At 48.2% G+C, this 22588-nt stretch overlaps 1 protein-coding gene across 7 annotated transcripts in view; it reads right to left on the bottom strand.

The window, feature by feature from the left end:
* The window catches only part of LOC100647311 (mitogen-activated protein kinase-binding protein 1), an 82890-nt gene that overhangs the window by 40247 nt on the left and 20055 nt on the right, over positions 1 to 22588 (bottom strand). For 6 of the 7 annotated variants that reach the window (XM_048410723.1, XM_048410725.1, XM_048410729.1 and 3 more), the window contains exon 2: positions 12210 to 12361. In XM_048410723.1, coding sequence (XP_048266680.1) covers positions 12210 to 12293 — 84 coding nt within the window. In that variant the 5' untranslated portion in view covers positions 12294 to 12361. Of the gene's footprint in view, positions 1 to 4118; positions 5153 to 12209; positions 12362 to 22588 lie in introns of those variants that run through there. The other variant, XM_048410724.1, reaches the window with a different exon arrangement.

Here is a 22588-nt window from a genome sequence, read left to right as displayed (position 1 = left end):
ATGATTTAGCTGGAAACGACGCATTTTACGAGGCGATGATAATTGAACGCCACACGCGCCCTATAGAAGGGACTCTGAACGTTCTTCGCCAAAAGTGGTTCGAAGGAACTTGCTTCAGGTTCGCTAAATCGTATCGTATCGTACCATTTATTAACAGAACGTATTTGACCATGGGACATTTTTTCTTAATAAGTTACGAAGTGGCTGCAGGAGTTTGCGGGCATCCTCTATAAATTTATAATAAAAATTAATTTTCCCCAGTAATTGTCTCACATTTTCTTTGTTCTTTGGGCGTTCAAATTCGCGTATTGCTCCGAGGTTATTTCTTCCTGGTCGAACACCGTTTTTTTTTAATTATGTGACCGAAATTTTTGCAAAATTACATTTGGTCAGTTTTAATCGAAAGCCTTCTTTCTTAATAGCTCTAATCAACATGTTGATCGAATGTTTCAGGAAAAACTAAAATGTCGTGTATGTAAGTTTATGCAAAATTCGCCCAGTTCGTTCCTTCTGAGAATATTCGCAAGTATTCTCTGAAAAATAGCAGGCGAAATTTTCAATCCAAAAGGTAAATATTTCGCGTACAGACATACACGAATATCAAATAGACACAGCTTAAAGACAGACATATCGAATCGTCATCCACAAGCCTATACAAGGCTTGCGTTTCAACGAAGCGGTATTCGCAGCAAAAAGGTCGAGGCGGCCAGCGTAGCGATTGGCACAATTAAAGATACGGTACGACGAGTCCAAACAACCGTACCTCAAACGTACATATATATATATATAAATATGTTTAACGTTGCTTCAACAGCGGAGGACATTAGCAACGCAGTACAGTTAACAGCAGCATACAATTTCAGATACATTGACGTAAAAGATATTGTTTCTCCTCGTGTTTTTAGAATGTACGTGGAAATTGATCGCGACGAGCAACGACAGGACAGTCAATCACAGCTTAACACTTTACCGATCGATAGCCTGTTAATCGGCTTTTTGTCGCCGACAATCTTTCTCATTATTAATTTGTTACTTAGTACTAAGGTACCTTGCTCAATTGCGTTGCTTTGTAAGCTTCCACAGTTTTGTACCAATTTGAAAAACGTAACATTCTCAACGAACGAAAAGAATGGTATTGGAGAGTTTAAACCGAAACAGAGCCGGCGCCAGGGAGAATCTGCGCCTGAGCTGCTGGTCGGTGCGTATGCTGCTGAACCCCTCGGTATAGCGTTAAGATCAAACAAAAAGAAAGAAAAAAAAAAGAAAAAGAGAAGAAAAAGGAGTAACGTCACGTATCTTCTTTCGATTTGCAAGCGGCATATTAAAGTGGCATATTGAAAGCGTAATTCGCCAGGCCAGGCAACGCTCGATTGGTCGGTAGCACTGGGCGAGCTAGGACAGAGATAAAGTTGGAAACGATGCTGGTGCGTGGCAACGGTACCGAAGATAAACTGCGAGTAGAAAGAAGGCAGGTGGTTGCCGAGCCTGATGCAGCGTTCTCGCATGCCGGGGAAAAGGACTATCGCGGAAAGTGTGCCACGCGCTGCCTTTCCGTGCATTTTTGACGGGCTGGCTGCCTGCTCTCTACCGGTCGGGTGAAAATCATGTCCAGAGTTAAACTCGCGATTCGCGCTCGAAAGTTGCAAGGAAATCGCGAAAAGAGATTCGACGTTGAACGATCGATCGACGAATCGACGCGAACATCGATGTGCAACGAACCGACGCGGCTTTGTACTTATTGCACGTCGATTTCAATTCGGTTTCGATAAACTGGCCGCGGGAGAGACGCGCGAATGGCTCTTTTTTCGCAAGGTGGAAGCAACGATCGCATCGGTGAATCGGTTGGCGCGATTTGGTATTTTTCACCGCGTGCGAATGAATGCGAATCATCGAAGCCTGGCTGTTATTAACGCGCTATCGCGAGGCTTTTCAATGGGCGCGCTTTTAACGTTAGATCAAACGGCAATATCGCTTCGGCGTGCACAGAGAGCAACGTTTATCGTGGCAACGATTTTCCTCGCCAACTTTTACGCAGAAACTTTTGCATCGGTCTTCGAACGAAACAACTCGATGGTTCGACGCTCGGTCGATCAAAATTAGGGAACAAAAGCGGTAAAATACGGCTGTTCGAAATCGAGAATTTCGTGCAACGAGGTCTATCGATAATTATAGCATCGCCAATACTTTCTCAACGAAAATGCGGTCTGTCGATAAATGTGGACGATATTGTACCGACGATACACGTTCATCCCTTTGAGCAGCTTGAAATATTGACAATATATATATTAATAACCTGAAGGTATCCTTAAGGATACCGACTGATCGCGTACAGTGAAATCAGCGTAGTTGCAAAGGCCCCTTTCTCCCACAGAAACTGAAGTACGTACTCATACATATGCATACGTACACACGTCTATATTTTTCCAGTGCACGTGCATCGTAACATTTTCTATTCACAATTTACGCTTGTTATATTCACTCGTTAGATTCCTCGCTAGAAGACGATTCGATGCGAACTGTCTCTGTGAAATCATGGTCGTGCGCATCGAGCGGCGAAATTCAAACCGTCGACTAACCGTAGCTACGTAGCTCGTGCAGTTAACTTTGCTTCGTTCTTTCTACTCGCCGTGACAAAGAAAATTATATAACGAAAATTTGTGAAAAAAAACGTCCGCGTACAAACGAAATCGCGTTGCTCGAGCGAGCGCTGTAGCGCGATTGTTCGCGGTAACAATGTACCAGTTAACGCAGAAGGCAACGCACGCGCAAGTACACGGTTCGCCTTTACGCTTCGAAACCGGTCTTTTCTTATCAATCTCGCGGAATAATTAAACCCGTGGCACCGTTCGTTTGCCGGATTATTGCGCGGTAGTAAACTGCAACGTCATTAAACGAACTCATCCTTCTGCACAGTCGCGGACGTTTACTTTCATTTTGCTTGCTTCGATATTTCGGGCGACTGGAAGTTGTCGCCGATAATTGCCGCCGGATTCGGTAACTCGTCGATATCTCGAAAAAAGAAGAACTGGCTTGCGGTAAAAGAATGCGAGATGCGGCGAGTCGAACCACGGAAATAAGATTTAGCGACAATATTATGGTACTTTCGACACTCTCTTTAACGAACTCGCCGACCAAGTCAATTTTGTACCCAACCAGCCAGGCTATTCCGCCAAGATTACGGCATCCAGGTGGAAGCGCAGGTAAATTTATCGAAACGTAATACGAAAAGGTACATCGGAGATCAACGACCGTGTAATAACTCCATTCACGTTGGACGAAATACGGTAATAACGCGTGGCGCCAAGTATGTAAATATATACGAATTATAGAAGGAGAAAAACCGCGCGATCGATTAATTCGCTTGCAGAGCGTTAACCGCGACTCGATTTCGCTAATCGATACCACTTTTCGCCGTGGACTATACGTTACGACCGCGAGCTGACACAGACTGGACGACGTCCGCGAGGAAAAGCAAAGCGAATCGTTTCCTCCGAGAGCCGGTTAACGCGAGGAAAGCGAGTTCTTTCGGACGTATGAATGGACACGAGGCCGGAACGATATCGGAAGTACGCGCGTTTACGTAATGCCGCGATGTTTCGACGTGAAAATGCGGCTAATTCGATACGCGTTCGTGATATAACGAGATCGCAACACCGTGTTGCAACCGTATTATTTTTCAATATCACGGTCGTTAATATTTCAGCGAATCGATAACATCGCTGCGATGAATTTTCTGGTTTTTCTCGAGTTCTCGACTTCTGCTACAAGTTACATCGGAGCTTCTCAAGCATTTCTCAAACTATCGTTCTATTCGTCCCGTTTTTATCCTTTCATGCGACAGTCTCCGACTAACGGCATCTACCACGGAAGTGCAATTACGGCGGAATCGACGACATTCGAGTAAACTTTACTCGGCAAACGATCGCTGGAATTACGAGAAACGATCGTTATGCGTATACGCTGTCCTCGCGCGTCTGTCTAACGACGCGACAAGCTCCTCGACGTCCGAGAAGGACGCAAGCACCGGGAAAGGACGAACGATCGCAGAACACCGAACAGACGTAGCAGGAGATCGGCAGGCGTCAAAAGAAGATAATCGCGAATGCGTGCATACGTACGTCGTAGGCTGGTATGCTCTCCTTGTCCCGTACCACGGGCGAGCTGTTCCTCGGAGCTATCAGAGCCATTTCTCCCGTGCAATTTTCCTCCACGGGTCCGTGCAGGGTTTGTTCGCGTGTCGTGTTTCTCGGTCACCGCGTGTCCCCGGTTTCTCGCATCTCTCGCCGTTTTCCCTCGACGAGCCTGGCTTTCCCCGTCGAGTCGCGGGACCGCGATGGAACATCAAAATTATCCGTATCCTTGCTGGCGAAGTGGCACGCGAAGTCGTTTCTCTCGTTTCGCCGCGAATCGTCGCTACGACGCGACTTTGACCTTCGTTTCGGATCGAGAGGTTCGGGCAACGATCCTCCGGTGGCTTGCCAGCGCACGCATCTTAGATCTCATTCCATCTCATTTCATCTTCCTCCCATTCAATTTGCTACTCCCTCTATGTTCGTCTATGCGTTTATCACCGTGTAGATCGCGTGCGCTTGCCAGACACGGCGAACGATCGTAGCTTGGAAGCGTCGGCGCGGTGCTTCGCACGCGTGTAAATTAACCGAGACGTGTCGACGCACTGGCGTGCTTCCGAGACTCGCAGCGTCGCCGTAAACAGCACGAACGTCGCTCAAAGCATCTTCGATGCTAAAGGTGTCGGGAGAGCCGTTTCCTTCCGCTCGCGCATCAACACCTTCTTCGGTTCCAGCGACCTTTTCGCTGGCCGACGAAATCGTTTCACGAATTCACGACACTGGCCTGCGCCAGACTTCCACGATCACTGGTCGCATCGAACAGAGGAAAACACCGTCGTAACCGGCCGAACTTAAGATCGAACGCGACGTGGCGTTTCAGAGGACCGGGTTAGTTGCGCAACGAGTCGATTTATAATCGCTGATAATCGCTCGCAGCGGCGATCGCGTGACCGCTAACGAGCCGGTCACGGAGAGAAAGGAAAACGAACGGGGCGACCGGAGATGGAAGGAAGAGCAGGAGGAAGAAGAACGACGGAGGACGTCCGACTCCGAACTGAGGTGTTCTCCAGGCTACCGCTCCGACCGACGATCGTGTAACCCCACTCCCGAGACCGCGACTGTAACGTATATCTGCCACTTGCCAAGCCTTTAGCCGACGATGTCCGTTCGATTTTCCCTCCCTCCCTCTCTCTCCCTACTTTTCCCTCTCGCCACATTTTTCTCCTATTTCGACGTACGTGATCGTTTCCGATAGTCGACCGGTGCGAAGAACCGACGAGGAGGCTTCCACGGAAGATGAGAATAGCAGAGCCAAAGATCGAGTTGCGCGTTTCGTGCGTCTCGAAATTCGCGCTCCGACGAGAATCACTCCGACGAAGAGCTTCGCTACTCGATCGTGGTTTCTTCTTTCTCGCCCTTGCTGCTTGGAATTCAACGACGATGTTTCATCGCGACATGCGACGATCTTCGGTCAACCATTCCCGTGAGCGAGGAACCAGACCCAAGTATGCGAGTACATGTTCTCTCTTATCGAAACGTTTCTCGCGTCCTTTCAGACTTTCGAGGCGGTCCACGTAATGAAATCATGTTCTCGATCGTGTTTACTCTAGGATCCTACGTGGGCACTTGGCTCGTCCGTCCTCGCTCGTTAAGGACGGCGAATACGAAATCTCCACCCACGTTGGTGAAACGATTTTCGGCCTCCCACGGTCGCTGTGAAGCGTGATTCTCCTCTTGCACCTCCGCCTCCGCGTGTGGCCGTTTTGTAACGCGACGAAGCATCGAAAGGGAAAGTCCGATCGGTATTGAACCGGCGTTGACGAGTCGCGAATTAAAATCGCGGCGTGGAAGCGTCGGGTGAAATTGACCGACGACGTAACTCGAATTTGGCCTGGTTATTGCCGTGCAATTGTAGGCTATCGATTCAAAGGAAGAAAGTAAAACTCCGAAAGCGAGATCGCGGCTTTAGATTGAAACGGTCTATGCAACCAGCGGATCGCGAACGAAAACCGGAACGCTGAATATGTATGCCCGAAAAATCTTCTCCCGCCGGACGAAAGCGAATCTGTAATTTCTGGATTTCTGGCGCCGAAAGTAGGCGGCTACGTGCGCCACGAGCTGGTCGCGTAGCGTTTACTTTCGACTACACGGCACACAGCTACAGCGCGCGTTATCACTACAACTACCGATAGTTAACACGAAGCTATTTCTATCAAAACCAATGAAAATGACTTTTGAATGGTCTTTAAGAAATACGTAATAATGGAATATTTTTATATTTATCGATTTGTTACTTTCTTACAGAAACAATCCCATGTTATGTAGTAGATTTTTCGTATTATTAATCCATCTGGGATCCCTAAACGAGGGACACGTTTGTAAAATTCTAGAGCCGGTCATTTTGACTGCTGTGGTATTTCTAGTGTTAGCATCTAGCGATCGATGAGGAATTTTCCTGATAACTGATATCATCAATCGAACGATACGCGGTAAAAATTTGAAAAACGTGTGGCAAGTTGTACAAAAGGAGGAAACTGGTTAATTGGGCTTCGATAAACAGATTACAGGATCCTTTTACACTTTGACAAGTACCAGTCATTTTCACTGGTATTGGTATAAGTAGCCTCGATACAAAATTATTTTCGGTTTAAATACATAAAGAACAAAATAAAATTCATTATATTATTCTTTTAGTTATCGTTGCGAAAGTCGTTACATCATTGCGGAAAAAAATAAAACACGAAGTAGGAATTTTAAAATAAAATCGTAAAACCAGTCAATTCGACTGGTGTGGTAGCTCCAGTGTTATCGTGCGAACGTATCCTATACGTTCGATATACATGGCACATGTAGCCACGTTCCAGCATACTTGATAAATCTTTGAAACTCGATTTTCTCGAAAACGAAACGCAGAGAAAATATCATTCCCGTGTTCTCCTCTTATTTTTCCACGGGGAATCGCTTGGTGTGTGCTTCTAGATATACGTTACCCGGTCGTAGCTTGTACGCGTGAAACGGACGTCGTTTGTTACTCGAGAACCATTTAAGCGAAGTTTAAGCAATGGAAAAGAGAAGTGGAAAACTTCTTTCGGAAGTGGAAGAGAAAGCCAAACGGGAACCACCGTTGCAATTTAACTTCGTAAGTACCTGTTATACGATCGACGGAATAAACACTACTTTAGGAAAGTTGCGCCAAGTAATTCGGACCAAACTCCATCGAGGTCGTAGGGAAATGTGGGAGTTGCCGGTATCGTTGATAAATTCGATCGGCGAACAGTCGGACATCGAGCAACGCAAATACGCATATGCACACACGTAATCGCGGAGAAACGACGTCGAGTTATTTAGCCCGATGATGTAATCGAGTTGCTCGTCGATTCGATGAACCGCCAAAACCGTGTACGTACGTTCGTCGAAATTTACATCGGAACTCGGTAAGCCGCCAGAGAATCGACGGCCGATCGACGTACGTTATTAATCGGTGAGCCGAGAACGTCATATTAGCGCGCGTCATACGGTCGACGTTTTGCAAGGGAATCGCACGATTCGTCGATGGAAAGGAAGCAACCGAACGCGGTCTCTTAGCTTTCGGAACGAAGTTATTTGAAGATAAAAATCTCGATACGTTACGCTATTTCTTTTACGGAGAACGGAAGAATCGGCCATCTATTTTCGTTCGCGTGAACGCGTATTCGGCCGGGCAACGAACTTGAAACGCGAAAGGGGACGAACTCGTGCAAATCGAGGATGGAACTCGCGCGACTAGAATGGAACGACCGAATAATTAATTCAAACGCTGATCTCCGTATCCGTCGTGCGGAGGCAACGTCCCTTCCGCTTCCGCGATGGGAAGTTCATTCCTCGGAGATTCGCTATCGGTCGAAATTCGCTCGATACGTTCCTCCCCTTTCCCAATGGAAGCTTCTATTGAAACGATCGAATGGCCGCCACGAATTATTTTATGGCACGCTTTAACGACCAATGCCACGTGTTAATGCGACGCGAAAGCTCGCAGATTAAGACTCAGCAAAAAAGAAAGAGAACGTAATGGCAGTTGGCTGGGATTCTTGCGCAGTCGACCACGTTTCTTCCTTTTACGCGCTTCGTAATAAAAAGCCGGACGCTGATGAACAACCCAGGTTACCGTAAACTGTTTTGTTTGCTAAACGCGAAGAGCAAAAAGCTGAAACGCTACAATTAAAGAAGATCGCTTGGTCGCATTTTTCGCTCGGAAATGTTCCAGCTCGCTTTGTCCCGATTCGTGCAAGTTCGATGCAGCAATCGTGCCACTTTTAACCATTCGCGTGGTACACGAATCCGCTTTTGCTTGGAATCGGAAGAATTATAAGCGTTCGGGTATCGTTCGAAAAATCGTAGGTAAAAAGCAAAGAAAGGAGGAGGAGCTGGTCGCGTGATAAGAAGCAATTTTATTAAAAGCCGACTACAAGCGAGTGGTAAAAGCCCGTGACACGCGAGAGAGGATGAAAATGGACGCGAAAGGGCTGTGATGGCAGACAAAGGTGTGTCCCTTATTGGACATTAACATCCGATGTAATAAAGTCTAAAAGGTTTTCCCGGGTCATTGGCACGAGATCGCATGTTTCGTTCAGCAAGCCACAATCTTTTAACACAGTGCACCGTTGGATGCAAAATTTGTTCTCATTTGTTTTTTTATCGATGTTCTAATAAAAATGTTAAATTGTTCGATGGGGCACTTTTTATTTCAAAGTATCTTCTATTTATCGGTTATATTCCAAATGCCCTAACTGTCAATTTTCATTCAATTTTTTCAATTGTAAGAAATTCGAGCGCTCCGGTCACCAATGACCACCGTGGCGTCACAGGAGAAACAGTAATGGGTCCTATATGACCAACGTGGCAATCAAAGTGTTAAACGCCCAGGTTGCAGAATACGCGTTTCATCTTTACCTCGGATATTAATTCCTTCGTTCTTTTAACTGGCGCATCGTCGACGAAAGAGGAAAGAGCGAGAGGATACGGAGAAAATACCTAGCGATTCCTCCAAGTATCAGAGATATCGATTGATTGAAAGTCGGTATGTAAACGAAAAGATCGGTCGCTGAGAAGGTAGAGGAAGAACCGGCGTTGTGTCGCACCGTTAGACGAAACAGGAAATCGCATCCAGCCACGGGCATGTGACTTTCCACCTGTCACACCTGTCTGATCGATGTTTCGAAAGAAGAAGAGGGAGAAGAATCGATGGGGAATTATTGTCGAAATTTCTTTGACGCCAAAGTTGACGTAACTTTCAATAGAATTCGGTGGATTGGAAATTTTTGAAGTCTACGTCACGTGATACGACCATGGACCGAGTTGTTGACGATTAGTGGAGGGGCAGACGGATTTACGAATGACGAAACGGATGACATTGGTCCTTCGAAGAAAAAGTAAAAGCAGGCGGTTCGCCGGGTAAAGTGTGTCGACTAGGTCAACGATCCGCACCAGCTGCGAGCGGCATACACCTGTTTCGCGACTGCATCCCGACGAATTTGTCGAGGTCTTGGTCAGACGGAAACGAGTTCCGAATTCAGGACCAGATTCGGACTTCTGGGTCGCAGACTCCTCTGGACCGCGATCATTTGGAAGTCAATGGCAACGACGAAATCGCGATATTTGCAAAATCGTCGGAGAAAACCGATTTAAGATTGCGAAGGCATTTGCCAAGCGCGCTCTCTTTCATCGAACTGAGCCAAACGCGAGCAATTAAAATTTTAAGCTCGATCGCTGAGACAGGCAGCAGCAACGAAGCAGCGCTGTCGCTCTAAAAAACTGGCGAGGGCAGAGCGTAGAACCAATTCTCCGTCGCCCACCCACGCGTTCATTTTCATACAATCGCGACTTCGGAACTCGCGCGGGCGTACGACGTTTCTCGTTCACGAGCAACGTTTCGTAGTTTGGAGGTTGAAATTTCCAGGAGAAATCTGTACATCCCTTTTGCCGGAAAAAATCGCAAACGCAATCTACGTGATCGGCGAAAGTTTGACTTGTCGGAAAAAGGAATAAAGCGGGCGAAGTTAAAGAAGTGTAGACGATAAAACGTGGAAACCGCGTCAGTCATCCACGTTCGCGGCGAACCGAGCGTCGATAATCTAAACATTCTCCGATCTGGAAACTTTGACGATCGGTTTCAGTCAATCGCCGAGCAAACGTCAAAAGATCGCATTAAACAGCTGAGCAAATGAACGGACTCGTTTTTTCTTCAAACCATTGATCCCTCTCTCTACAGCAGTAAGTTTAACTTCCAAAGTTAAGAACAAACGTGAAAATAGTTTAAAAGTTCGATCGTTTCGATCACGACACGAACGTCGATCGAACGTTCGTGCATCTTCTAGTACGCGACTCGGGTGACAGGAGGCGCCTATCGTCGTAATCGCTTCGAAGTACGGTTCACAGGGTAAAGAAGATTATCCGGTTATCGACGACCACTTGTTCGAACGAGCGTCGAGCCAGCGACTCACGCCGCTTCAAGACGCCTCGAGCTTCCAATTCCATTCCCAAAGATTTTTCTTTCCGAACATCGTCGTATCGTTTGTCGTCCGATACGTCGATAGGAGACTATCGATAGCCTCCGTTCGATTCGTACGATGCTACAGCCTAAAGACGAATACATGCACGTTGATCGCGATAACGCGACGCTCGGTGGCGAGACAACAAAATAACAGGGTGTTACGCGACGGTTGATGTAACGAAGGCAGCGTGTGCAGGCGCACGCGTCGCGTCGCGTCTCGAGAGTCGTGTAATCCGATCCACTTGTTCGAGAGGGAAAGTGGCATGGAAACGAGCGGTGAGATTTTCCGCAGAGAACGGCGACTCGTCGCGGAAGACTCCGAGGCCTCGAGAAACGACCGGCCACGGAATGCGGGCTGCAAGTGCAGCGCGTTGTGCACGGCAGCGCGTCGCCCACGTTCGCGCATACCTGACACACCGGCGCGGCGTGGCCGCAGTCGCAGCTTCGAGACGAGGCGAAGCGAGCCCTCGAAAAATGGAGAATCGCGGTGACGTCAATCCGGGGCTGCTGCATGGACAGGGATGCATAATAATAACGCGCATCCGGCGCGTATCGAGAAATCCACACGGTTGGACTGCGACTATTGTCTTGGCCGGTGTCGGTCGTACGTCACGCCGCTCGCTTTGTGTGGAAGCCGCTTCTATCGCGACAAGTTCGTCGCGCCAATCGTTCGCGTTTTCCATCTCGACGGATGAAACGTTGAACGACGGCTGCTCGAACTTTACGTTCGAAATAGCGTTGCGTCGCTCTCGGGACGACGTTCGTAGAAAATAGAACGACGTACGCGTTCTATGGATTTTTACACTTTCGAATTTCCGATAAAAATCCGTGCTCGAAAGGTGGCGAATTTTCCCCAAATTTCTAAATATACCACGCAAAATCCGACTGACGCTACCGACGGACGATCGAAGCAGGGGGAAGCTTGTTAAGCTGCGCGAACGTGCAAAGCGCGGCAAAAACTGGTGACATCGACTGTGCCATCGCTCGTTTAACCGCTTACTGCCCTGTATAGGCGTTAGATACGCCGATTAATCAAAGCACGCTTTCCTCTTTAACGCAACGCGGTTCTAATTTTCCAGATCGTGCAATTGCCGCGCAGCATTTTCGTAAATACGTTGCGAGTAGCTCGCTAGCAGATTCGCGCAAAAGCGAACAGAGAAATCGTCTTTGCAGTGTTACTTGGAGAAGTTAGGTCGTCCGAAAAGTCTCTTTCGTTTTATAAAGAAATAATGGATGCACATTTTCCGTTTTATATTACTTTATCGAATTACGTACGATCCATTTTATTCTATCAAAATAAAGATCACAACGTTCGACAGATTAGGATCCACGTTTATAAAATAAAGACGCATCGTTGCAAAAGACGCGTCTGTAAATGAAAGACACTTTTCGGACAACCTGATGCAAGTTAAAGTAGGCGACAAGAGAGCAAAAACTACTTCGCGCTAACTCTGACGAACGCCAGGAGCTGTTAGCAACATGCGGGTATTCTATTGGATTGGCAACTAAGTGATTGCGGATTTTCTCATTAAGTGGTATCGACAAAATCCGCAATCATTTAGTTTGCTAACCCGATACAAGCGAGACAAACGAATTTTCCTTCTACTCACCCTGTCCTGAATCCTGACGTTTTCCTGACCTCTCTTCAGGTTAGGAGCCCGCAGGACCTTGCTCGTAACTGGTGGTTCCATCATGGTGGCAGGCGTTGCTCTCTCGTCAGGAGTTCATCCCTGAAGGAAGCTCGATTCTCTCATTCCATGTTCTGCAAGCAAGAGAAAGACGCGCAATGGAAGATTGCCAAACGCCGATGCAAAGATAGGAATTTGCGTCGCGTGAAAAATCGGTGTCACCATCTGCTAGTCGATCGGCGATAAACGGCCGGTCGTTGGGCGAAAGTAAGAGTAAAGGTGGACGACGCGCGCTCGCGGCTCTCGATCGTGGCAGATCGAGACCTACGCGAATTCCAGCTCGACCGGTACAGCTGGTGGTTGCAAACGCGAGGAATGGATAACGGTATGCGCCGCAGTTAACGGAAGATAATGCACGAGCAGGTATAAGGAGCTAGCTCGTCCGAGGGATTCCTCGAATATCGACCTCGCCTCTCTCCATTTCCCTCGGTAACGCCTCCGAGTCAGCGATCGCCTTGCCACGCACGGTTCTCTCCGACGTTCGTCTGCGACGACGACACGGTCTTCCGATCTCCAGGCCCGTCGATCGGATCGATCGATTTTTCCGGCTGTGCGCGCGATAACGTCGACCGTGAACCGCAAGGAACGTTCCAGAGTACAGAGATTGGCAGAAGGCACGCGAGTATGGCTTCCACCGACGACAGAAAGCAGTTTATCGTGACACGAAATCGATAAAGCGCGATACTAATCCGCCTTTTCTCGGAGCAACGTCGCCAGGTACTCGGCGATCACCGACCGACCAAGAATTCTCCGAACGCGAATCGTTGCTGCGCGTGTTCGCCGGGGTGGAGATATTTTCTCGCGAATCGAAGCGTCAGTTCGCGTGGATTCGTAAAGCGGGTCGCTTAAATTTCGTTTGAACGTCCGGTAACGCGATCCGAAAAAATTAAGTAGAACTGGACGAATCAGCGAAAAGAACGTTGGCGGAGCGAATATAAGATCGGAGACGTACGATGGCCGAAATACGAGATGGAAAGAGTAGAGGAAGGTAATAAAAAGCGCGTGATAACGTGTCGGCTCGTACCGAGGCAATTACCGGCGGTGTTCCGAGGTACGCGTAGCCGGCTTCGTTGTCGCAAGGATTTATGAGCTGCAAAGGCAGGCTGCGAGAAGACGGGAGCCGATGTCGGGTCCGGGCATCGTTAAACGCGTCTTTAACAGACCGCTGATGAGGTTTGTCCATTAATACGTATCCGATGTCGTGACTCGGGATGCTGCTCGACCGATGAGAAGGACTTGGCCCGCGGCCAAATATTCGAAAATCGAGGAGACGAGGAGGCTGCGGTATTTCGCCGGGATCGGGTATCGTCGGTTCGATGAAAGTCACGCCCCGTCAAACTCTCCGCTCCGCTACTCGCGCACACACTCCACGAAACCACCACTTCCTCCAGGAATCGCCCATTTTTTTCATTCGATCGTCCTAACTGTCCCTTTTTTCCCCTCGATGCCCCATGGCACGATCTTTTTTCTCTTTCTCGCGATTCCGTGGTCCAAGGGTAAGACTTGGCGCGGCTGTATATCCCAGAGATAACGAGTAACGAACCCGATATTTTATTCCTACGTTTGGCAGCGAGTCAAAAAATCTCCGTTTCCCGGACGAGCGAAAAGCCGAGAGGAGACTGGGCGGCTTGTATCGCGACCCGCGCGAGGATATACGAGTCACGCGCGCATCTCACGGTATACAAATTGCACGCCCCGTATGCCGCTTCGCAGCACGAAACGCGTGTTACGAAACTAGAACGTAACAGGGAAGATACGGCGAGTCGCTGAAACGTTTCACGCTTCGTTTCTTATTGCCTCTTAAAATGCGAACGTTCCAATCATAAGCAATAACGTAAACGGATGGCTTCCGGTTGCCCTTGTTGTCGACGAATTCAGGGTGGAGCAGCTAACGAGGAAGCACCGACGCGACCCACGTCTTCCAACGTCATCGAAATCCGCCGTCATTGAAAGGCGTTCCACGTGGTAAATGGTGCATCACCCGAGTATCTATTCTTTTCGTTCGGAAGACAGCCTGTTGTACTAGATACGAACGAACCCAATACTTACTCGATTCACTAGCTCAAGTAATGGCGGTCTATTAATTTCGATGGTAGCGGCACGCATAACGTTTAGCGCGTGAGAAGGACGATGCCACTTCCGTTTCGCCGTCATCCATCCGCCTTCTTCGATCGGTTACGCGCTATCATCGATAACGAAAAAGATGCGGGAAACTCGTTTCTAGCCGTTCGTACGTGGCGAGTTACGTAAAATCGTAGGCGATCGTAGCGAACAGACGCGCGCGACAGCGTAGAACGACGAACAGATTCGAAACGAGAAACGGACGGCCCGGTTCCACGAGCCCAGAGATTATTTCGCAATGAAGGACTCCTCGTTACGAGTCCCACGACGCTTAGTTAACGCGGCAAACGCACAACTGGTAAGATTACTTCACGATCCGGAACCGTAGATATCTCACGAAAGTGGTTACGTTTCGTTTGCGTTTTCACCGGCGAGAAATCGCGTTCCTCCATCGGCATAGGTCCAAGCAAATCTAACATCCGACGACGTCGTCGCCGATCGAACAGATTTTTCTTTTTCGAGCAGGAGATTAAATTTTGCGCGAAATAAAGCGGTAAAATTTGTACTAGCGACTTAATCGTCAACCTCTTCGAAACGTACGACGAGAAGAGCCTAGTATCGCGGCGATTTTAATTACCAAAGACAATGTTCGTCGGCCTAATTCGCCAATCGGTCCCGCATTAGCACGGGTTTTGGCAAGTTTCCATTAGCGTTACAGCTAGTCGGTCGACCGCTTTGCGAAGCCTTTCGAACCAGCACCGCTACGACGAAGAAACATTTCCGATTTGTCTTACGCCGAATCGAACTCTCGATCCGGCGAAATTGTCTCGCAATCGCTTGCCGATTTCCGTTGCATCGAGATTTAAATCGAATCGCGAGCGAAACTCGAAACGCGATGCCATGTAAAGATATCGGAACGTCAAATGGTAATTAACCGCTGCACGCATTAATTTCGCGTTAAACGTTGCGTACCATGATGTTCGCCATTGTAGGCAACACGAGATACATTTTTCCGGCCCGTTAATCCCATTCACCGCGTTAATAGCGTCGCGAGATTGCTTCGAGTCACTTTTCTCGAAGAGGACGTCGTCGGTAGATCGACGTACTCGACGCTCTTCAAAGCTGCGTTTTCTTTTCGTCACCTCCGGTTGCTGCGTGTTCGTAAAAAGATGCCCAATAAACAGCAACTTAGAGAAAGATTTCGTCGCTGAAGCGCGCTGGAGCATCGCTCGGGAACAAGAGGAGACTTTTTCGAGAAACGGGAACGCCGACAAAAAGTTGCTTCGATGGAGACGTAAAGCCGGAAAAATCGTCTTCGCGGAGAAAGGCTGCGACCCGAGGGAGAAAAGTTTCGTTGCTCGAAACGTTCTTCACCCTCGCCCAGATATTTCACACAACCGGCCGAGGTTTGGCCGCCTATTTCCAAGCCCCTGCGCGAGTATTCAAAGGGATCTGCTTTAAAAGATCCTCGTTGCGGATAAGCAGAAGTCGCGCGAGATTCCACGGGTGCAAAAATAGCCGACGCGCGAACGCACTTTGAATGAGTTTTATCGAAAAAGAAAGTTAAAGTCGCGCGTACGATAACGTGACATAACTTTAGCTAAATATAGAGGTAACGCAGCGAGCGCACGGAGTATTTCTTGCGTGCATTTACGTAAGAAAGACGGCACGAACGAGACAGCGAAGGGGCAGCGTGCGGTAACCGTGGTCGTCTTCGCTCCCGCTGAATGGTTAACGATCGACGACGAGCCAGCTTCGTCTCTGCTCCGATCGTCCGCGTCCAGGCGACGAGCGTATTTTCACGGAACGAGTTTCGAAGAACGCGGAGGTACTGGCGGCAAAGAAACTGCTGCGAATCGTCCGGTGCATGGGTGTCGCGTTTCGCGAGAGATCACTCGTGGAGGCTTTCACCGTTCTCCGGAACCGGAAGCAGCTAACCTAATTCGCCCGCGCAAGAGTCTTCTTCTTATCGGCTACGTGAGCGACGAAACATCGTCTAAACGCGACCAATTCGAGTAGAACGAACCTGGCTCGTCTCCGAGTCTCATCTACCGTTCAAACCGATGCCCGTGTCTCGCCTTCAGATCGCTTTCCATGTCACGCGTCAACCACTTTGGTATCGTCGGTAACGACAGTAACGTCATATTTCAAGCGACCTCCCTCTCGTTTCGGTTCGATTTACGATATCTCTCTGGATGGTTTTCGAGCGGATAAATCGTAGAGAAACGAAGCGTAAATCTCGGTCGAGCACGATTTACCATCGCATCGTGGATTTCGTGCAACGTTGCAAACTGACTAAAGTATCCAGCTCTTCTGCTGTCAGCGGTACGTACGGTTGAACGTGGCGATGGAAGCGTGGGAATCGTAATGACCTAGAGCCAGGGAAGGTACGATGAATTACGGAATGCCAGGTCGTCTCGTGTACGTGCGTGGTATCGAGTCGAATCGTTCCTCGATGACTAGGAAAATTACCCAACCTACGCGACTCTCGATATAATCGAAGTGTTTGTCGTGGAGGTCGGCTTCCTGATCTCTTTGAAAAGTTTTCAGTTCCTTTTCGAACTCGAGAGAAGGAAAAGGGGAAGCGAACCGAATCGGAATGGGCAGACCATTTACCGGTCTATCTCTCGTCCGGACGAAAAATTCGAGGAAATGAAGAGTTTACGGGAAATAGGTCACAGCCGGAAGGTAGGTCCACCGTCGTTCGATCGCGGTGTATCCTTTCGGCGTTGGCTCAAAAAGGCTTCGCGAAGCACCAGAAGAAAAGAGTAAAAGGAAAACGAATAAACGAAAAACGAGTAAACGGATCGGAAATCGACTTAGCCGCGCCGCCAAAGAGTCCGGACAAAACGGAATCCAGCGACTTTTCAACGATTTAATTACGTTTTATTACACGCGTTGAAGATATCGCGCTGAAATCGAGCGTTTCGCCTGTGCCCTGCCGACAGAAGATCGAAAAACGCGCTTTACATAACAATTCCGAGATATCGAACGACGCGCTATCACCGCTGGCACGTTGCGATAACGTGTCGTCTATCTTTCGTTCGTTGTACCTGACAATAAGATAAGAAACGTTTTAATCCGTCGACAACCTGTTCGAGTCATTTTACGAGCTCGTGTCACGTACGACAGAGCGGAGAGTCCAAGTAGGGCTCTTGCTCGTTCGCGACAACCGTTTCCGTGTACTTTTACGCGAGTATGCTTTTCCCATAGAGGAAGTGGCGCGTCGATGGAGGAAAGAGAAAGAGAAAAACGTCGAACGACGGCGAAGACGCGCTGGTTTAGCGCGATTCGTGAGAAGATCGTGATTTTATCTCGCTACCGTGATGCGTCGAGAGAGCATCCTTCGTCCGGCCTTGAACTGGAAATTTTACGAGCTGGTAATCCGTCGTGGCAATTTACGACGCGACTGCAACCCAGTGAACACCCACGTTTGGTTAAACTTTAATCGTCGGTGCTCTTGAACGGCCGAGCGGCGCATTTACTCGCCCGATTCCACTTCGTTCCACGACATTTGCCCGAAACACGAGCCAGCCATTGTCCGAGAAACGATCGCTTTTCTATTTCCCACGAGAAACACGTAGAGCAACGCGCGTAACGTAACATTCGATCGTCGTACGATCCACGTTGCCGATGGTTGTTATTCAGAATATTTAGATCCGTGTCCGAGGCCGAATCTATCGGCAACGTGACAAATAAGGCGAAGGATCCGAGAATAATCTGCATTCCCTTTTCGCCGAGCAGCGATTCACGGAAAGCTTTCACTTTCATTCAGCCCACCAATTACGGGACAATGCGAAATAAATTACGCCGCGCGTTGAATTAATTTGTTGCCCATCGTATAATTAATTGGATAATGTTTCCCATCGATCAACCATCGTATCCCGGGCCGTTTCCATAATCGATAAGCCATTTCCAGCGACCTTTTACGGGCTATATACGGGAACAGGGAACACTTAAAGGGAAACGGTCGCAGTTTTGCACTTGGGCCGAACTACGGGCCACCTGGACGATTCCGTTCGTCGACGAAAAGTCGTTTCGCGACAGCGAGAAAAACTCTCGGTGACTTAAGGCTCTCGCGACGTTTTATTTTCGGACAGACGGCCCGGCGGGCCACGCGGTTTTCCGCTCGGAGCGAAGAAGAGGATCGAAATTCGCAAAAAACTGGCACGAGAAAAAGATTCCAGGGATTTCTCGACTGTCCGTTTATCCGGCCAAGTCGATGTATCTTTCTGTCGCGCATTGTCACCAGCGATAAATATTAAATACACGCGTGATCGCGCACGTGCGATATCCAACGTCCTCTCCCTTTTCTGCGTTTCACTGCGTTCTTTGCTCCCGCCAACTAATCGCTTAACGCGACATTTTCCACGCTTACACGGTCGACTTTTTTTTTCTTCCTTTGCTACCAATTTTACGCGTTGGAGTAACGTTTTTGCCCCCGATTCGGAATGTGGGTTTGTTTAAAGGTCCACCGCGTAATACGTAACAAATTAGCGAACGCAGCATTGGCGAAGAAACCACCATGCTACAAAAAGATAGCCATTCGCACGGCTGACTGTCACTGCCAAGGTCTCATGGGGGAGACCGATTGCCAGTCCAGTGGCTAAACTACTCGGTTAACTCGGGCCTTTGATCCGCCACTCTACTCTGCTCTAATTTGTACAACGCCCGTGCGTTTATTCGCTAGTGAAAATTCCAGCGTTCCTTCGCAGCCGCGTGATTTGTACCTTGAGAAGTAAATTAACCGGAAGAGAATCTTCGAAACAGATTTATCTACTTACGTCGTCGTTGTCACGTAAACTTGATAGCCGAACCGTAACACGACTATTAACTTTGTTTTTTTATTAAACTTTATTCTTCGCTTAATATTCACAATCGAGTATACACTGATCAAGTACGCGACTGGTCTGAGGGTAGAAACCGGTAAAGGTACGTTGGCTATTCTAAGGATACGGAATAAGTGAAGTTTTACTGACGATACTGAGTCTGAGGAAAGGTAGCGGAGGATGTGTCTAAGGACACGGGACCATCGGATTTGTCGATGACAATTTTGGTTAGGAAAGTGAGGGCAGTAGACCGCTTCCGTCTGGATAGTAAGAAGGTTGGTGGACCAGGAAGGATTTTAGCCGCCCTCGAGAGAAAATTGCTAACGGAAGATACTAAACGTGAGGAAAACTAACTTTTCCGTGTCAACCCGTAGCAAGCAATAAATGTAATGGAAACCTAAAACAAAAGATACTTGTTTGGTCTGACGGACCTTAACTATGAAAATGCCAAGACCCATGGAGGGTCCTTAAGATTATCGAGGATACGCGTCAAGGATGTGCAGACATCTGGCTGCCATTTTGCCCGGGGTGTGTGGCCTGGTCTCCGATGTGGATCGATGTTACGTCGTCGTCGTCTTTCAAACAGATTCCGAACGTTCGAGATGCATCGAGTACACTTTGACGCCTCGGTGCTATCGTTCGAAGAATAAACGCGGCGATAACGCGGCAGCAAAGGTGCGAAGGTAATCGCGCGTTCCGCTACCGTCGACGATGATCGATACCATTATCTGTGAGCAAACACGAACGGTTTTGCTCGGCCGGTTCGTTGACCCGTGAGACGAGAGGAGCGCGCGCGGACGCGAGTGAATGCGAGTGAACGCGGAACAAAGAATCGCAGGAGAGTGGCGGGCGCGATGGCTCGCGAGCGGCTCGAGCTTCGGAAAAACGAGACGTAGATGCGTACGACGGTCGCACAGTTTGTCACTGCCAAGGTCCCGCAGGATGCACGGCGAGCGAAGCGGTGACGGTAGCGACGGTAGCACAAGCTATCCGGTTAGCCGACGAAGCACGCCGCTCGTCGTTGCCTCGATGATGACCGGTCGGTGTTGCGCCGAGCGGCCGCATTGTCGGAGGCGGGACGAGACGAGGAACGTGACCCGCGAGCCAACCATCCCCGCTGTGCCACTCTGCGCCTACCTCTTCGTCTCGACCATCTCGCGGTTAAAATAACCGCGAGGTGAAAAGTAGCGAACAGCTTCGACGAGTACGAACCGTCCACCGATAGAATCCTACGCGCGATTTCATCGTCCGGCAACGGCGACCTCGACCGAGCTCCCCGTTGTCGTTCCGCGTACCGTGACAGACTCGACGGGTTGAGTCACGGAGAACGATGACGGTCGAGAAACAGCGACTACGTTTACACGGAGGAAGAATCTCGAGAAACGGCGACCCGTACGCTAAGCGGTTTGCACCGCGGTTGCATCGACAAGTGCGCCAGAGATACGAGCGAACAACTCGACGATCGAGAGGTCGCGTTTCGATCATTATGCGAGCGACGAGTAGGCATTCGCAGGCAGCCGTCACTCCAGACTACGCTCTCTGCGTCCTATCCCCGAGACGCAACGACCTTTCGATCGGCTTTATTGCTCGCTATTACGACCATCTATATCGATTTGATCTCGCCCGGATATTTTAAGAACCAATTGCTTCGTTGTACATTGTTCGTGGAAAGCTTGATAAGTACGACGATAATCGACGATAATCGTTGGCAATCTCGTTTGGTCAAACATCGCGGTCAACTCGAAGACATCGGTTTCTACGATAATTAACTTACACAATTGGGCGGCCGTTAAACGTTAAAGACCAGGATTATAAAATTTCATAAAATTTTCACATGAAATTTTAAAGAGTTACTTAAACTACACTAAGCTCTCGAATCTCGTGAATTTTTATATTTCATATTCCACCGTTTTCTTTTTTTTTTTTTTTTTCTTTAACCAAATCATCGAAGCTCTTTTATGAAACACTCTCCTTTTCAGCTTCGACCACATCGATATAATAAATAGAATAGGCGAAGTAAGCAGTAACAACGAAGCAGAGACTTTTTTCTTTGGTCCTCTGCTATCCAAGGATTTAGGTCTTTGACCTAAAAAGCTGTACTTTACGCATCGAAAAATCGCGATCTCAACTGTTAGATCTTCTTAGCGTCTTTCTGTATTATCTCGTATCGCGTTCTAAAACATTTCCGCGAAGCTATATTATGTCTGCTTATGTTTTTGTATATTCTCAACGTTAAACGGATTTCCCCGTTTTTTCGAATAAATTAAATTAGATTAAAAAGTAAATTAAATTTCTAATTGAAGACGCATTACCGTAGCGATCTCCTCTGCGTGCCGTCTTTCGAAGAAACGATTAATTTCTATGGACTGCATCAATTACATGTACGTATGTACGTGTGTAAGTACATACGTATGTATATTTCTAGAATGTAACGTGTAGCTTTCAGTGAAAATATGCTTTTCAACGATTCGCGCTCATTAGCATACTTCCTTTACCTTGACGCGTACAATCGGTTAACGCTCTGATTAATAGGAAAATGATAGACGGCTTTTGCTTCGTTCCGAAACGATCACCTTCCTTTCGATTCCTCTTCCAGGGTGTTTGCTATATTTTCTGTATTCTCTTTTTCTTTTTTTTTTTTTTTTTTCAACTAGCCTCGCGTTTCAACGGCGTTCGACGAATCGCTCGGCGACGATTCCGCGAGTAGATTCCACCAAGATATTTTTCATCGCGATATCGATAATTCTGACTAATAATTATGACGCGTGTCGTTAAAGAATCAAGGACGAACACGGCTGCATTAACGTAGTTGGAAAGATAAGGCACAACCTGTAAGACCTAATAAGGAGAGAAACAAGAGAATACAAGAAAACGTGCTTCCATCTGGAACAAAAGTCACGTAGAAATGCTTAACGCTCCAGCGCAGCGCGTCCACGTAGCTGTTCCTACGCTGTTTCTGATCCAAACTACGATTACACACACGCCACGAATATTCCTGATCGGCCGAATTTCCACGATCGCTTCGTCTCGAACGAGGTCAGCGTCGTACCTCTCCTACGCTTCGACCGAACGAGAAATTGGAATTTTACCATCTGCTTGGGAACCGCTTAAAATTCTACCGTTCAAATAAACCAGTCGAAAACGCCAACATATATAGGGGGAGAAAGAGTTAATTTTCACGAGGCGCGTTCAAACTTCCCGTTGATGGAAAACCAAACAGAGTAGGGGAAACCTGGGTCGGATCTCCGAGCCAGTCCCGGTGAATCGCGCGAGTCCGTCTAAAGACAGCTTTCAAAAAAACTGTGCTTGCCAACCAAACTCGGTCTTCCTTTTCATCGAGCGGAGACGCGATCTTTCGTATCTCGCAGAGAAGTGTTTGCTGAGCAAAGATTACGATAAAGCCGACAGAGT

Source organism: Bombus terrestris, chromosome 12 (genome assembly GCF_910591885.1).
Source record: "Bombus terrestris chromosome 12, iyBomTerr1.2, whole genome shotgun sequence".
NCBI classification, from domain to species: domain Eukaryota; kingdom Metazoa; phylum Arthropoda; class Insecta; order Hymenoptera; family Apidae; genus Bombus; species Bombus terrestris.
The sequence above is the reverse complement of the archived record's forward strand: the minus strand, read 5'-3'. Positions and strand labels throughout refer to the sequence as shown.